At 53.6% G+C, this 16469-nt stretch overlaps 2 protein-coding genes and 1 long non-coding RNA gene across 7 annotated transcripts in view; 1 reads left to right on the forward strand and 2 right to left on the reverse strand.

Moving 5' to 3' along the window:
* The window catches only part of Msh5 (mutS homolog 5), a 25761-nt gene extending 15806 nt beyond the window's left edge, over positions 1-9955 (reverse strand). Inside the window, exons 1-10 of one of the 5 annotated variants that reach the window (XR_005871473.1) lie at positions 9759-9955; positions 4653-4821; positions 4371-4494; positions 3739-3819; positions 3547-3609; positions 2779-2900; positions 2509-2618; positions 2238-2273; positions 927-1009; positions 344-389 (exon numbers count right to left, since the gene is read on the reverse strand). Coding sequence is in view for 4 of the 5 variants with exons in the window: in XM_040732594.1 (XP_040588528.1) it covers positions 344-389; positions 927-1009; positions 2238-2273; positions 2509-2618; positions 2779-2900; positions 3547-3609; positions 3739-3819; positions 4371-4494; positions 4653-4821; positions 9759-9913 (989 nt within the window). In the remaining variant the exon portion in view is untranslated. Of the gene's footprint in view, positions 1-343; positions 390-926; positions 1010-2237; positions 2274-2508; positions 2619-2778; positions 2901-3546; positions 3610-3738; positions 3820-4370; positions 4495-4652; positions 4822-5135; positions 5216-9758 lie in introns of those variants that run through there. The other 4 variants (XM_040732594.1, XM_040732595.1, XM_040732593.1 and 1 more) reach the window with 4 other exon arrangements.
* LOC121134400 lies at positions 5760-8358 on the reverse strand. Its single transcript, XR_005871474.1, has 2 exons — positions 8222-8358; positions 5760-7936 (listed from the first exon to the last, which is right to left on the reverse strand). It is a non-coding gene; the product is annotated as an uncharacterized LOC121134400 (long non-coding RNA).
* Positions 8370-16441, forward strand: Clic1 (chloride intracellular channel 1). Its single transcript, XM_005086827.4, has 6 exons — positions 8370-8573; positions 10788-10897; positions 11103-11228; positions 11352-11458; positions 13569-13750; positions 16052-16441. The coding sequence occupies exons 1-6, from the start codon at positions 8535-8537 to the stop codon at positions 16211-16213; spliced, it is 726 nt and encodes a 241-aa protein (XP_005086884.1). The 5' UTR covers positions 8370-8534; the 3' UTR covers positions 16214-16441.
* The last annotated feature ends 28 nt before the right edge of the window (positions 16442-16469 follow it).

Below are 16469 nucleotides of genomic sequence, written 5' to 3' on the forward strand. Positions count from 1 at the left end.
GGCGTTGGGGAGAAGTCATTTTGAGATGGGGCATGTCTAGTTTTGTTTAACTTTTTTTTTCTAGACTGCAGATGGGCCTCACACTGAATTGAGTATCTTACCGAGCCATGCCCCTAGCTTTTGGTGTTAAATTATCTTGCAATGCATCCATAGTCTGTGGTTAAGTTTCTGCTGTGTGTGTGTGTGTGTATCTGTATATTATTCATGAGTATGAGTGCACCTGTGCTCACAACTTAAAATGAGGATAATAGGAGCCGCTACCCTGGGCAGTAGTTATGGCTAGTATTGCTGAATGAATACTTTGCCATGGCCTCGGTATCCAGTGTGTGTGAGACACACTCACCTGAGCAGCTTCTGTCCCCACCTACAGCGGCATCTGTTGAGGATCCCTGTGGGGTATGCACAGGAGTGAACTTGTTACAAGGAGACCTAGATACAGGACACAAAGGCAGCCAAAGTCAGGGCCTGGCCACAAATTGGGGCCTGAGCTATGTGAGGCTGGGAAAAGCCAGAAAAATATATAAATGGACATAGTCACAACTCACAAAAAGCCCAACACAATATGTAAACTGCCCAGTGAGAAACTGGACATCTAGAGCCATGTCCCTAATATACCCTAAAACCAGAGGACCCAGATAAAAACCATACAAATCAGTTACACAACTCTCCTCGGTGGACTGACAGGTACTAAGTGCCCAATTAGTGGGCACCTCGTACAGAGCCAGAGACTGAACATAATGTTGGTCAGAGCTGACACGCACGCTACACTGCATGGCTGGCTATGGAGCGCAGGCTGGGAGTGGGCACAGAGGCTGAGAACCCCGGGCTGCTGTGGAGAAGGCGTCTGGCACTGACAGGACAGCAGGAAGAGTCAACAGCGTGTCTAGCAGGGTTTCAGTGTGGGGTGACCAACAGTGCACACCTACCAAAGAGGCTGAGCCCCTCCTTTAGCCCGCTGGCTACTTTGTAGACTGAGGGATGCGCCTCGCTCTTGAAGATCTGCAGAACGCTGTCACAGAGAAATGAAGACGTCTGGATCATATGCATGTGTGTGCATATTTGTTTTATAGAAATCCCCTGCCTCTGCCTTCCAGTGCTGGGACTGACGGTGAGCCACCACACCTGCCTGTGCTCACAGATTTGGTGCAGGTGCACATGCTCCCACACATATGTGAGAAGCCAGAGGACACAAGTGGCTGTCCTGTCTCTGTCTCTTTCTCTTTTGAGACAGAGTTTCTCACCGAACCCAGAGTCCCACATCTTCTTTGCCTAAGATGGCAGCCAGAGATGCCAAGGAATTACATAAAACTCAGGTCCAAACTCAGATCCTCAATCGTGAGTAGCAAGAGCTGTTGCTCACTGAGCCATGCTCCTATTGGCACTTTCGTTGTTTGAAAATAATAATAAAGGGAGTGGGGAACTGAGGCAGGTTTCTCTGTGTACTGTGTGTAGCCCTGGCTGACTTGGAACTCGCTAAGTAGACCAGGCTGGCCCTGAACCCTGAACTCCCAGAGAATTCCTGCCTCTGCCTCCTGAGTGCTGGGGTAAAAGGCATGCGCCACCACCCCTGGCAAGAATAAGTTGTTTTTTTTTTTTTGGTTTTTCGAGACAGGGTTTCTCTGTGGCTTTGGATGCTGTCCTGGAACTCACTTTGTAGACCAGGCTGGCCTCGAACTCACAGATCCGCCTGCCTCTGCCTCCCGAGTGCTGGGATTAAAGGCGTGCGCCACCACCGCCCAGCAATAAGTTTGATGTGAGGTTTATTACTCAGTTTTAGATTTGCCTCAGCTTCTCTGCTTAGGAAAATGAAAAGAAAGCCAGGTGTGATGGCGCACACCTTTAATCCCAGTCCTCGGGAGGCAGAGGCAGGTGGATCTCTGTGAGTTCAAGGCCAGCCTGGTTTATATAGTGAGTTCCAGAACAGTGGGGCTATGTAGAGAGACCCAATCTCAAAAAAAAAAAAAAAAGTAAATGGCAGGTTGGAGTTGTCACTTCAGTGAGCAGAATGCTTGCCTAGCAGGCACCAGCCCCTCGTCCATCTCCAACATAAAAAGGAAGGAAAGGGAGGCCATGCTTTTGTGCTTCAGTTCCCCCCTTCCCCCCCCATCACCCTCCCTTTCCTTCAAGGAGAGAGATCTGAACAGCCAGGATTAGACTAGAGCCTCACTGGGATTCTTAGAGCATTAGGCTCAACCCTTGTGTTTCTGGAGGCGGAGTTGGCAGTCTGTGCACCTCACCTGTAAGTGTCTTGATCTATGCTCACCAGGTGGGTCCTGAGGACAGAAAACAAGTCAAAGGGAAGGTGCCTGAGGCACGGCAGCTCACTGCAAGCCCCGCTCCCTGGGCTCCCTTCCCTCAGCACCGCCCAGTCTTCTCCAGAGCAACAGGCCCTGGTTCTCCCGTGTCCCAGCACACGTGTCCCCTGTCCCCACCCCTCCCGTGTCCCAGCACACGAGTCCACTCTGCTGGCTTACTTCTGAGACCTTCCAGTCCCTCTACATCACCTACAACACAAATTTCTTAAATCCCAGGATGGGGACGCTGACACCATAGTCTTCCAGTTCCACCCCGACCCTTCTTCGACTCAGGAACTTGAGCAGTCCTCCAAGTGCCCGGACCTGGGAGGGGTCAGTAGTGCAGTTGGAATAAAGCCTAATGTTCCAGATGCTGGACAACACCAACACCAACAAAGACTGCCATGTTCCAGGGCTGGGCCAGTCCAGCCCAGAACTCAGCCTGGGACTGGGAGCTCATGCCTTCCCCAGTGACGCAGCTCACCGTGAGGACACAGTCAAAGGGAATGATGGAGGAGAGGAAAAGGACTTTCTCAGTGGCAGTCATGGACTCTGGGATGAACGAGTAGTTTCCAGAAAGGAGACGCTGCTTGCTTGTCTCTGGACCTATTTCAGGGAGTGAGGAGAGAAGAGTCTACAAATCCATTTTCTCACACCAACTTAACAAGAGCAAAAGCAACCCAAGTCCACAGAGCTTGTTAAGGGAAGCTAAAGCAAGAACCAAAAGTGCACTCTTCATTCTTTATGTGACGTAGATGTCTGGCTATACCCACAACCTGGGAAAGACAAGTGATGTCTGGGATTCTGGATTTTCTAGGTCAAAAAGAACGTATGATAAAGGAAAGAATAGTCCGAATGTCCAGATATCTAATTAGGACAGAACATCCCCTGTCCTTTTTGTAACCCTGGGAGTTTGCCAAGTAGGAAGTGTTTTATGGTCATCAGGAACCCATTGCAATAAACCACTTTAGCTTAAAGGGAGAAACTCCAACATTCGAGGCTGGTTGAAAGTGTCATCTCCATTTTCTGTGGGGGGGGGCATTCCTAACATAACTAACCTGATGGCTTCTCAATAAGTTGGGTTATTAATGATAAGGTGCAGGAGAAATCTCGGGGACATGGGTGATGGGGCATGAGAGGCATTTTCAGATAAGAACAGACGGGGTGGGGGGGGATCTCTGATGATGGGGTGGATTAAGGGAGGGGACAGGGCCACTGGGATGGGGTCTGGCAACGTAAAGGAAGCAGCTACCGAAATCCACGCTCGGCAGAAGTACAACCTCAGGTCTCTGTGGCTCTCTGTGCTCCTGGGAGGCTGTGGAAGCAAAGGGGCGTGGCTGTGTATGCTTCAATCCCGTTCTCGCCCGTCCTGCCTTCCAGTCAACACCAGCCTCCCGGTACTCCACACTTTAGTTCCATTCCCCCTTCCTGATGCCACCCTTACCAAGTTTCCCCAGGAACCGGGTCATGGCCTCATCCTGTTTGGCGCTTGTAACGACAGACTGGGGGTTGACTTCATCCAGAACTTGAAAAGAGAAGGGACCAAACGAGTCAAAGGAGCTCTACACACGACAAAGAGGAAACGGGCAGCTCTCTCTTCTTGCCACTAGAGAATTTATTTTCTCAGCCAGGCACGGTGGCACACGCCTTTGATCCCAGCACTCGGGAGACAGGCCAGTGTCTGAGTTCGAGGTCAGGCAGGCCTATGTAGTGGGTTCCAGGACAGTCAGAGCTGTCTCAAAAAAACAAAAATCAAACAAAAATAAGAGGATTTATTTTCTGTCAGAGAGTGCTTTGCACCGGCTGGGAGCAGTCTGGAAAGAGATTTAGTCAAGTGGTAATTCTGCAGGGGTGGGTGGGGGGAGGCGTCCTGGAAAAGACCACTAAAGTCATGAACGGCTTGCCAGGGACTAAATCTACAGCATTTAACATAGGGCAAGTTCCCGATAAAGTTGCGTTGGATACTCAATTCCCCGGATTACTACAGGCGACTATAAAGTAGACTCAGTCACGTAAAGGACGTAGGCGTGACACAATTCCAAGCCCAGAGAAGAGGAGTCAGGGGCTCTGTCCCACCTCTCTGGAGAAGCTTCAGGCTCTCGTTGTCTGGGGCATCGGGCATGAAGTGGATAGTGGAGTCGCTCGTGTCGTAGTAAGCGATGCCCAGATACCCCGAACTCCACAGCACGCACAGATGGATCTGCCCCACGAGGGAGGAGAGCGGTCAATATGGGGACCCCTGGGGGAGGGCGTGGTCTGGCCATCCCTTATTATGTTAGTCTCGGAGACGGGCACTGGGCACCTCAGTCGACGTGAAACAGGTTCGCGCCCGGCCCTTCCCGCCCCTCCCTCCCACACCTCGGCGGGCGGCTCCTCCTCCTCGTCCTCCTCCTCCTCGTCCTCCTCGATAGCTCCGGGCCCGGGCATTGGGGCCTGTGGGCTGGGGCAGCTGGCCGAGGACATCCCGGGGGCGGGTCCCGGCGGCGTCCGGCCTGGGGTCGCTCTGAAAGCCATGGGCTCGGCGACTCTGAGGACGGGGGACGAGAGGGAGGTTCAGAAGCCGCCCGTTTCAGCGGGTGGCGGCTGGGCGGGGCGATTTGCGCACCGCGTCGCGGCTGTCTGAGGTTCCCCGCGAACCGGCCCCGAGTCACCGCCCCACCCCTCATCTCTGTCACTCGAAGTCGTGCTTCCGGCGGGCGAGCGTGCGGGTGGGGAGGGGGTGGGGCGGGGAGGAGGGGTCGGAAGGAGCGGGCCGTCGCGTCAGCTCTCGTTTCTGCCACCCACGCCCCGGACAACCACAGCCGCGCTCAACTCGCGGCGTCTTCCCGCCTTTCCCGTCACCTCAGAGGCGACGAGCGACCTCCCTGACCAACGGCCGCCAGCCTGGGGAAGGGCGAGCGGATCTGGGGGCGGGGAGGGGCGGGGCGGGGAGGAGGGCTGCGCGCTCGCCCCGCCCTCTCAGTCGCCATTGGCTGGGGGAGCCTGTCTCGCTATCCAATAGGAAGAGAGGGAGGGCCCAGCGCCGAGGGGCACGGTCTAAGCGCTGATTGGCTCGTCGACGATAGGGGCGGTGCCGGCGCGTTCAAACTTCCCGCCCTCCGCCGTTGCTAGGCAGCCGCGCCTCCCTCCAGAGGCCAGGGTTTCCGAGCTCCGGCTGCTGCCGGGGCGGCGCCCGCCGGCCACAAAGTCGCCGCGCGAGCCTGAGTCCCAGTCCGGGGAAAGGGTCTGGGCGGTGGGGGAGCGCTACGGCGAGGAGGCCGCCCTTAAAGGGCCAGCGCCTTATTCCTCCGGCCTGGAGCGTGGCGAGAAGCAGCACTAACCCCGCCTATGCCCACGGCAACCGCTCTGTTGATATTTGCACCCGCCGAGTTAATATTTATAAAGCCAGAGCCTTATTCCTCCGGCCTGGAGCGGGGCGAGAAGCAGCACTAACCCCGCCCATGCCCACGGCAACCGCTCTGTTGATATTTGCACCCGCCGAGGTAATAGTATTTATAAAGGACTCAGAGCAGCGTCTGGCTAACAGTGTCTTAAGACAAATAACGGAAGTGAGAGCCGCCTCTCGTTTCAACCCTGCTTCTCCGCCCGCCCCGCCACACCCCGCCGGTTCCCTGAACGCAGGGGGCCACCCAACGCCCACAAGTGCGCTGCGACGGGACCCCGATTACTTCGGGACCTCTGGAGAGGAAGCGCAGGATCCGAGTGAGTGACTCTGCGTTCTGAAAAGCAGACAGAGTGAGATCACACGCGTTCACCCCTGCCGGTTTGTGTCCGCACCACAGCCCGCTCACCCCTAAGGACACTGGGTATCATAATTCATCGATGGTAGAGCTGGGTGGGAAAGAAAAGAAATGCAGCTTACAATAAATAATTAACCCTTTAGGGCTGCCTCGTCGCCTTAAATTCCATCCCCAGGGACTCACACGGCAGGAAAAAAAAACTAACTCTCAAATTGACCTCCGACCTCCACACCTGCGGTGTTTGTGCCCTTACACACACACACACACACACGCACACCACTATAAATACATGATTTAAAAACTGTCCCAGCGCGGTGGTGGTGCATGCCTTTAATCCCAGCACTCGGGAGGCAGAGGCAGGAGGATCTCTGTGAGTTCGAGGTCAGCCTGGTCTGTAGAGAGAGTTCCAGGACAGCCTCCAAGACAATACAGAGAAACCCTGTCTCGAAAAAACAAACAAACAAACTGTACGAGCTATGCTGAAATAAGAAGGTCCTGTCTAGGGCCCAGGGAGACGGTGTGAGGTGACCGGGCTGCTCAGTGACTGGAAAATCCTCTCCACAGCGGAAGGTGGGGAGCAGAGCTAAGGGCTGGGTTAATGGTTACCCTTGGCAGATTGTTGAGCAATGGAGCTATGGAAACCTGGAGGAGGCTGGCGACAGCTCTGAGGCGTGGCAGGGAGGGACCCACCTTCCAATCTGGGCGGGGAGGAGATTAGGGACTGGTTACCAGGACACGGAAGGCATGGGGCACAGGAGGAGACCCCAGCTGAGAAGAGGGAGCCGTGGAAAAGCAGGGCCAGGCAGATGAGATGGGAGCAACACAGTTTTCTGAAGCAGTCCTGGCTTCAAATCCAGGAGGCACCCCCAACCCCCCGTGGTCCCAGGAGCGCGTGGCCTGAAAAGGAAGGCAGGATCCCTGGAGGGTGGCCATCCAGGCAGCCCCAGACAATATTGATGATGGGGCAGCCGAGGCTCCAAAGACTAGCAGGGGCGAGGCTGTCAAGCCTATTGGAGACCAACTAAAGCTTCTCCCCGTGAGATCAAGGTTGTGCAGGTCTGTGGTGGTCACCTACCTACCCGTGGGGAAAACGGAAGAGTCTGGGAAATCGGGCATCCTTGAAATCACCTTGTTCGTCAGTAGGGAAGGGCCCCTGTGCGGATTTTGAGGGTCGACATGATTGGGAACACACACTTTAGGGATGTCCAAAGGTCCAAATACCAAGAATATTCTGCCTTTCTGAGGAGGAGATCCCCGCCCCCATTCCCCAGGAGAAAGCTCCTGGAAGAGGAAGCTAAGAGGAAACCACTAACTGCTAGTTTCCAGCAACACATGCACCTCGAAGTCTCAGTTTCCAGCCCAGTTTTGTTTCTAGGTCTTTCTAAGTCCAGCGTGTTTTTCTCCAAATGGAGTTCTTTTTTGGACAGTAGAAAAGGAAGCGCATGGTCGGACAGTAGAACGTGCAGGCTGGAATACTGGCAGACATATTTTAGATTAAACAACAACAACAAAAATAGGTTGTAACGTTAGATAGCAACTCCAAAATCAAGCCTCCAAGGGGAAAATTTACTTTTCCTCTGCCTCCTTGTTTACTTAGTGTTCCGATCTGTCTGACCTTTGCTTTCTTCTCACGACACCCCACCCATGCCAGGATGAGCCCCAGTGTTATCCTGGTGCCGGGATAACCCCCCTCCCGTCTCCAAGGCAACCTTTACCAGCCGGAGGAGGGGAAGGGGCCCGGGACGGGGAAGCCTAAGCGTTGACAGGCTTCCAGAGGACCGCCCCCTGCCGTGAAGCCTGGGCTCGGCTTCCTGTTTCCGTCGAATCAGGCCTCCGGGTCTCCCAGTTGGTGCCTTTCGCCAATCCACAGATCGCAACCTCAGTGTCTGCTTCCGTGTCCTCCTGCACACACAGACACACGTACACACACAGACACAGAGACAGACAGACAGACAGACAGACACACACACACACCCCAGCAGACTGGCTGGAACGCAGAACGCTCCCAGCCTCCAACCCCGTTTGTGCACCTCGGTGTGTTTCCCTGTGGGAGAGCGGGCCGCCCTTCTCATCCATGAGGCGGGGAAACTGAGGCACGAAAAAGGTGCTGTGTTCAGGAAAGGTCAGAGAAAAAGCAGGGGAGCCCCCCTCCCGCCCCGGGCCTCCCTCCTAACACCCCTCCCTTACCCTTACTCTGGGCCTCCGTCCCTCCCTCTCCGGTCCCCTCCCCAGGTTCAGGGCGGGGCCGGCCGGTGAGTCAGCTGCTCCCTGAGCTCAACGGGAGGGGACCGAGGTGGAGAAAGAAGCTGGGTGTGGGGTGCACGGGGCCGGTGGGGAAAGCCGTGTGCTGGAGCGAACCAGAAGGGTCGGATCGGACTCGGGGTGCGGCCCGAGGGGCAGCGCGGAGCCCGGAGGAGAGGATCCCCGACTGTGAGACCCGCCTTCCCCGGCCCCTCCCAGCTCCCCCAGCGACGGCTGCTTCCTGGTCCCCGACGCAACCATGGCCGAAGAGCAACCTCAGGTCGAGCTGTTCGTGAAGGTAGGAGCGCCTCTTCCTTCCGCCACCCTCGGGATTCCTGCAAGCCAACCCTCCCGTCCTCCAGCTCCGGCCCTAACCCCCGCCCGGTTCCTCGTTGACCCCAGCCCCGATGCTGTCTCGCTGGGGGAGAGGGGGGCAAAACTTGTGAGACGGGAATGAGAGTTCTGGACTCGCCCTGGAAAGTTTGTGGGAGAGGCTCCCAGCAGCCTCGAGGAGACCGAGTGGGGTTTCAGGAGCGAGGGACAACTGAATGGGGTGTGGCGCGCGCGGTCCAGGGCTCCAGAGGACCCAAGGGCTGAGAAGGAGACGGTGGCGGGGCCTGAGAAGGGCATGCGGCCCCAAGAAAGAAAGAGAGATGGGCACAGAGAGAGAGAGAGAGAGAGAGAGAGAGAGAGAGAGAGAGAGAGAGAGAGAGAGAGAGAGAGAGAGAGAGAGAGAGAGAGAGAGAGAGAGAGAGAGAGAGAGAGAGAGAGAGAGAGAGAGAGAGAGAGAGAGAGAGAGAGAGAGAGAGAGAGAGAGAGAGAGAGAGAGAGAGAGAGAGAGAGAGAGAGAGAGAGAGAGAGAGAGAGAGAGAGAGAGAGAGAGAGAGAGAGAGAGAGAGAGAGAGAGGCACAGGGAGAGACAGAGAGAGAGAGGGAGAGACAGAGAGAGAGAGAGAGAGAGACAGAGAGAGAGAGAGAGGGAGAGACAGAGAGAGAGAGAGAGAGAGGCAGACACAGAGAGATGAGCACAGGGAGAGAGAGAGAGAGACAGAGAGAGACACAGAGACAGAGAGAGAGAGACAGAGAGACAGAAAGAGAGAGAGACACAGACACAGACACAGAGACACAGACACAGAGAACGAATCTGGCGGGACGGAAGCAGTGTGTCCGTCCGCACAGGAAAGGAAGGACCTTTCAGGAAGCTGCAGGTTGGGTCGCAGGAAGCCAGAGACTAGAAGGCAGGAAGGGGACTAAAGTTTAGTTACAGTTGCTAGTGAGGGGAGGGGAAGAGAGCTCCTAAGGGGACCGGAGAGCCCCTGGGCTGGTGGGTGGGTGTGGTCAAGGAGAGAAGGGGCTCAGCTTTTGGGATTGGAAACCCCTGGCTGCAGCCCACTGTCTACTCAGGCCTGTCCCCTCCGGCCCCGCCCCTCCCCCTCCCCCTCCCTCCCCCCTCTCCCCCCCCCCTTGTACACATCCTCCCCACCTTCCGCTTACTCCCCCACTCTGTTCCACTTCTGGTCTGTGCGTGTCTTGTCTCTGTCGGGTCGGTTGTGTCCCGCCTGTGTGACCGTGTGTGTGTGTGTGTGTGTGTGTGCGCTGTCTGTTTCTCCTTTTTGCCGGGGTTTCCCTGGCACCCATTCCTGCTTCCTTGGCCCCCGGGGAAGCCAACTGGAGCCTGGACCCGCCCCTTAGGTGTGGTCCCCACCTCACACTCGCCTCCGGAGGCTTTTTTCACATTTATTTATTCCTGGGTCAAACAATGCTGCCGAGATTCTGGCCTTGTGTCCTTCGAGGAGGATCTTGGAGAACAGAGCTGTCAACTAGGGGACCAGCAGTGAGAGTGTAGGTTTAGGGAACCGTCTGGGTGGCCCCAGTTGCCTCGGCCTGTGTCTAGGTCCCTGCCCCCACTTCCTTGCCAGGAAGGAAGCTGCCGAGGCCTGAAGACACAGAGATGAATCACCCTCGGTCTGGGGGGGAGGTGTCCTTTGGGGGATGAGGTCACCTGCATCCAGTTGAAGAGTTGCCCCCTTTGTTAGGCCCTCCATATCTCTCAGGTGAGGTTGAGGTCCACTGGAGTGCCCGCCCAGCCTCCAGGAGCGGCTTGGATGGAGGTTTAATGATTGCGGACCCTGGTTTCCAGCCCCCTTCACCCCCGCCCCCAGCCCTTCCTAGTCTCTGCCCCACTTGAGAACCCAGGAAGGAGTCAAGATCTAGTATTCAGTTCCAGCCCCACCGAGTCCCCTACTCTTTGCCTTTTGGATTCAGGATTCTCCAAGCTTGCCAAGATGTAGCTGTTCCTTTGGCTCCTCCCACCTGTCTATTGCTGGGATGCCATGAGCCTGCCTTTGCTGGAAATTTACCCATTGATCCTAGGTTTGACCCGGCCCCAGAGGGGGAAAATAACTCAGCACTAGGGGTGCCTCAGAGAGTGCAGCAGTGTGTGTATGTCAGAGAATCGCCTGGTAAGGATGGGGTGCACCAGGCCTAATGCTGGGCTGGGGTTGCTTTTCAGGCTGGCAGTGACGGGGCCAAGATTGGGAACTGCCCCTTCTCCCAGAGACTGTTCATGGTGCTCTGGCTCAAGGGAGTCACCTTCAACGTCACCACCGTGGACACCAAGAGGTGGGCCCACTTCCGTTCCTCTAAACATCCCTTGTGCAAATGCGTGCGCAGATGTACGCACACGCTAACGCACGCGCTAACCCACGCGAGCGAGCCCTTCTGCCTTAAAGCTCAGCGGGGACAAATGGACTTCTCCTGCATCTCGGCGTCCCTGTCTCTGTCTCTGATGCCCTTTTCCTCTCTTGACGCCTGGCCCCTTCTCCAGACGGACCGAGACCGTTCAGAAACTTTGCCCGGGCGGACAGCTCCCATTCCTGCTGTACGGCACTGAAGTACACACAGACACCAACAAGATCGAGGAATTCCTGGAGGCCGTGCTGTGCCCTCCCAGGTACAGGGGCATTGGGAAGAGGAGACGGAGCTGGGGGGCTTTGGAGAACAAAGATGGAGGGAAGCGGTAGGGCTGAGTCCCCTCCAGAAAGGGCTCTACCTTCTCCCTCCCGCTGCCTTCCAGGTACCCAAAGCTGGCCGCCCTGAACCCTGAGTCCAACACCTCGGGGCTGGACATATTTGCCAAGTTTTCTGCCTACATCAAGAACTCAAACCCGGCACTCAATGACAGTGAGTCTCGCGGAGCAGAGGCTTTGGTCCTGGAAGAGCCTCCTGGTTAAGAGGCACCAGAGGCCCCTGGGGTTTGGCTGTCAGGGCGCTGGAGCAGATGTTCTCAGACCCCTCCTGGACCTCCATTGCAGCTTCCCCTCTGCTTCTCTGCTGTCTCATTGCCAAGACTTTTGGGGGGGTTGGGGGTTGTTTTGTTTTTAGAGATTTTTAAAATTTATTTTTATGTATGCGAGTTATTTGCCTGAATGTCTACCTGTGCTCAGAGCCTGAGGAGGCCAGATGACAGTGTCAGCTTCCTTGGGGCTGGAGTTACAGATGTTGGGAATCAAACCCCAGGTCCTCTGGAAGAGCAGCCAGTGCTCTTAACTGCTGAGCCTTCTCTCCAGCCCCAGGTTCTCCTGCTTATACAGCATGTGCTGGTACCCACCAAACCATCTCCCCTCCCTCTAGAATTGTTTTGTTTTTGTTTTCTAGACGGTGTTTCTCTGCTTAGTTCTTGGAACTCGCTCTGTAGACCAGGCTGGCCTCAAACTCACAGAGATCCACCTGCCTCTGCCTCCCTAGTGCTGGGATTAAAGGCGTGCGCCACCACCGCCTGGCTCTAGAGTTCATTTTTTTAAAGATTTATTTATTTATTACATATACAGTGTTCTGTCTATATGCCAGAAGAGGACACCGGATTGAATTGTAGATGGTTGTGGGCCACCATGTGGTTGCTGGGAATTGAACTCAGGACTCCTGGGAGAGCAGTCAGTGCTCTTAACCTCTGAGCCATCTCTCCAGCCCCTCTAGAGTTCATTTTTAAAGTGCACCTTCATGTATGCCCCCCACACGCCCCTACATGTACTGCAGCATTACCAGACTTGCAGACAGTTTTTGTTGTTGTTTTACTGTTTTTTTTGTTTTTTGTTTTTTGTTTTTTTTGGTTTTACGAGACAAGGTTTCTCTGTATTGTTTTCGAGGCTGTCGGTCCAGCCTGGCCTCGAGCTCACAGAGATCCACCTGCCTCTGCCTCCCGAGTGCTGGGATTAAAGGCGTGCACCACCAATGCCCGGCTGTTTTACTGTTTTTTACATAACTTTATTTTGGCTTTTGGTGGAATCGAGTTGGGTTGATTCTGAGAAGGCCTCTGCACCTGTCTAAATCTGCTTGCAGATCTGTAAGTGGGATAGCATCCATTTCCTGGGCTGACTGAGATTTTCCTTGTAGATTGGTTAGACTAGGAGGTTGAGGCGTGATTCAGCGTGCGGAGCTTGGCTAGTGTGTGAAACCCTGCACTCAGTCTCTAGCGCTTGGGGGAATAAGTCACAAGCCGGGGCCTGGAGAAGTGGCTCGGTCTATTAGTAGGGCGCTTGCCACGCAAGTATGAATACCTGAGTTTGGATGCACAGCGCCGGGTGAAATTCCAGGCAGGATGGGCAGCTACTCTAACCCTGGTGCTGAGGAGGCAGAGACAGGAGGAGGCTTAGATGGGGGCCGTTTAGTCAGACCGGTGAGCTCTAGGTTCAGGGAGAGACCTTGTATAAAATACAGTGGGGACTGGAAAGATGGCTAAAAGCACTCATGGCTCTTCCAGGACAGTGTCCAAAACAATACAATGAAACCCTGTCTCAAAAAACCAAAAAAAAAAAAAAAGAAAGAATTCACGGCTCTTCCAGAGGACCAGGGTTTGGCTCCCAGCGCCCACGTGACAGCTCACAGCTGTCTGTAACTCCAGTTCTTGGGAATCTGACTCCCTTTTGCTGTCCTCCTCAGGCTCCTGCATGCACAGGGTATACATGCGCTCCTACAGGCTCACACACTTGCACTTAAACAAAAATATACACAGAGATCTGAAAGAAGGGAAAGATGGAGTCATCGAGAAAAACACTGGGTATTGACCTCTGACCTCCACACACATGCAGACATCTGGACACACACATCTTTGACACACAATCTAACAATAGCATACATGGTGCTGTTGGGTTTTTTTCTTTTTTAAATCAGGGTCTCACACATGCTCAGTAGGTGCTTTACCTCTGAGCCGTGTCCGCACAGCTCGATGGCTCTCCTTGGGTACACTGTCTCCCCAGTGTTGAAGGTTCTAATCAGCTTCCCCTCTCTCTCACAGACCTGGAGAAGGGGCTCCTGAAAGCTCTGAAGGTTCTAGATAATTACTTGACATCCCCCCTCCCAGAAGAAGTGGATGAGACCAGCGCCGAGGACGAGGGCGTCTCTCAGAGGAAGTTTCTGGATGGCAATGAGCTCACCCTGGCCGACTGTAACCTGTTACCAAAGCTTCACATTGTACAGGTGGGTAGTCACTGTGGTAGGAGGGGATGGAATGAATCTTTCAGGTAAAAGCCTCCTAAAATTACCTTTTATTTATTATAAGTGGGCGGGGCACAAATGGGGTGTGGAGGTCACAAGACAATTTGAGAGTCGGTTCTCTCCACCCACCGTGTGGATCTTAAAGACCCAACTCTTGGTCACCTGACTTAGCTGCAAGTGATTTCACCCAGTGGAGCAATCTCAGCATCCCAAGGTGACACCTTTCTTAGAACAGTTTCTGTAGGTTACCAATGGTGGACCCTGCCCAGGGACACCAGCCTATCGCTTAGTAGTTGTCAATTAGGAGAATTACACTGGATGATACAAGCCATGGTTATACAGTGTCTGATCAAGAGTGACACTCCACGAGGCCAGCCTGGTCTACAGAGTGAGTTCCGGGACAGCCTCCAAAGCCACAGAGAAACCCTGTCTCGAAAAACCAAAAAAAAAAAAAAAGAGTGACACTCCAGATTTTCTGTGGGCGCCTCTGTGTGTGTGTGTGTGTGTGTGTGTGTGTGTGTTTATGTTTATGTCCATGGCTACTTACAAGAAGGCTTTTCCTGCATCTGTATCATTGCCAAATCTAAAGTTTAAACAAAGCAGGATTGTCCAAAGTTTACACGGTAACTCTCTATGTAACTAGGCCTCCCATTTCCTCTCAAGGAAGACATGAGCTGCCGTTTCCCATGTTTCTGTCACAGCCTTAAAGCTACAGTGTAATTTAGTAACGCATAGGCCCATCATCACTGCCCCACCAACTGAATAATGAGTGGCCCTAGGGATTGAGAGAGCCGGGCAAAGTGGCTCCTTCCTGTGACCCTCAGCATTCTCCAGGCTGAGGTAGGAAGGCTGGTATCAGCCTTAGCTTCAGAAGGAAACACTGTTTCAAATAATGATGGTCTCCTCCCTCCTAAGAAAAGAAAAAAACAAAGAAGAGAAAAGAATCAAATGACATTCAATTAGTTCTTGCCCACAGGCGGATCTCTGTGAGTTCAAGGCCAGTTTGGTGTACAGAGCAAGTTCTAGGACAGGCTCCAAAACAATACAGTGAGACCCTGTCTCAAAAAACAAAACAAAACAAAAAAACCTTTTGTATCAAGGTAATGACACATGACCTGAAAATCAAATGAAAAAAGAGACAGAATTCACTACAAAAATAGTGTTACACTTTGCTAATTATCTATTCCCCTGTGCATGCATGCGGTCTTGAACTGGAAATGGAACCCAGGCCTAAGCACATCCCCGGGGGGTGAGGGAGTGGGACGTTTATTCATTTTTAATTACATGTGAGTACAGGTGCAGGGAGTTAGAGCCCTTGAACCTGGAGCTTACACAGCTTGCTGGAAATCAAGCTCTGGACTCCTACGATAGTAGTGAGTGTTCTTCGCTGCTGAGCTGTGTCTTTAGCCCATCTTTCTCTATTATTATTATTATTTTGGTTTCTTGAGACAGGGCTTTTCTGTCTAGTCCTCCCAGTGCTGGGATTAACGACATGCCTCACCATGTCGTTAGTTAAGGGGAGAAAAGTTGAACCACAGGTGTTTGGTCTGGAAAGGAGCAGGCTATTAATACTGGCGTTTCAGACAAATGAAAAGTCGAGCAAGCCATTCAAATGGAGCTTAGATATGAATCATAAGAAACCGGGCGGTGGTGGAGCAGCCTTTAACTCCAGCACTCGGGAGGCAGAAGCAGGCAGAGCTCTGAGTTTGAGGTCAGCCTGGTCTACAGAGCGAATTCCAGGGCTATACAGAGAAGCCCTGTCTCAAAAAACAAAAACAAGAAATAAAGAAGCAATTAGTAAGAGAACTCTAATGTGGCTGGGGGGATGACTCAGTGATGAAGAGCACTGGCCGCTCTTCCTGAGGACCCGGGTTCAATTCCCAGCACCCACACGGCAGCTAGCCATCTGTAATGCATCCCAGTGAATCTGACGCCCTCCTGTGGCCTTTACAGACACTGCACACACTTGGTGCACCATCATACTTGTAGGCAAAACTCTCATCCACATGAAATAAAAATAAATGTAAAAATAGAAATTTTAAAGACTTGAGGCACAGTTGGAACTTGTAGCTCCAACTCTCAGGCTGCAACAGAAGGTTCCAGAGACCGGGCCAACCTGGGTTACGTAGAGAGAACCTGTCTGAAAACAACAGTAACAAAAATATGTGTTAAGCGGCGAGGTAGTCTTGGAAGACCCTGGAGGAAGACAAAGTCCGACAGCTCCAGAACACAGCAAGCTCGACTCCCCTGGGGCTAACGTGCCAACTTCTCTCCAACGTCCAGGTGGTGTGTAAGAAGTACAGAGGCTTCACCATCCCAGAGGCGTTCCGTGGAGTGCATCGGTACTTGAGCAACGCGTACGCTCGGGAAGAGTTCGCCTCCACCTGTCCGGACGACGAGGAGATAGAGCTGGCCTATGAGCAGGTGGCCAAGGCTCTGAAATGAGCGCCTTCTGAAGGCTCATGCACCCTCTCTGCTTGCCATAGACGCTCTGCGAGGCTCCCGAATGGACACACTCCAGAATAGCCAGCGGTCAGGAAGTCCGGGGCACAAGTGTAGGCCTGGGGGGAGGAGTGGGGTAACGGATAGGCGACCAAGGGTAAATAACATTTTTATTGTGGGGTGGGGTGGGTAGGACCACGTGTTTCGGTAATAAAATACAGAATGAAAATCTGCTGTTGGTTTGGGTTTTCTTTTGTTT

The sequence above is a fragment of the Mesocricetus auratus genome, unplaced genomic scaffold (genome assembly GCF_017639785.1).
Source record: "Mesocricetus auratus isolate SY011 unplaced genomic scaffold, BCM_Maur_2.0 Super-Scaffold_100027, whole genome shotgun sequence".
In the NCBI taxonomy this organism is placed as follows: domain Eukaryota; kingdom Metazoa; phylum Chordata; class Mammalia; order Rodentia; family Cricetidae; genus Mesocricetus; species Mesocricetus auratus.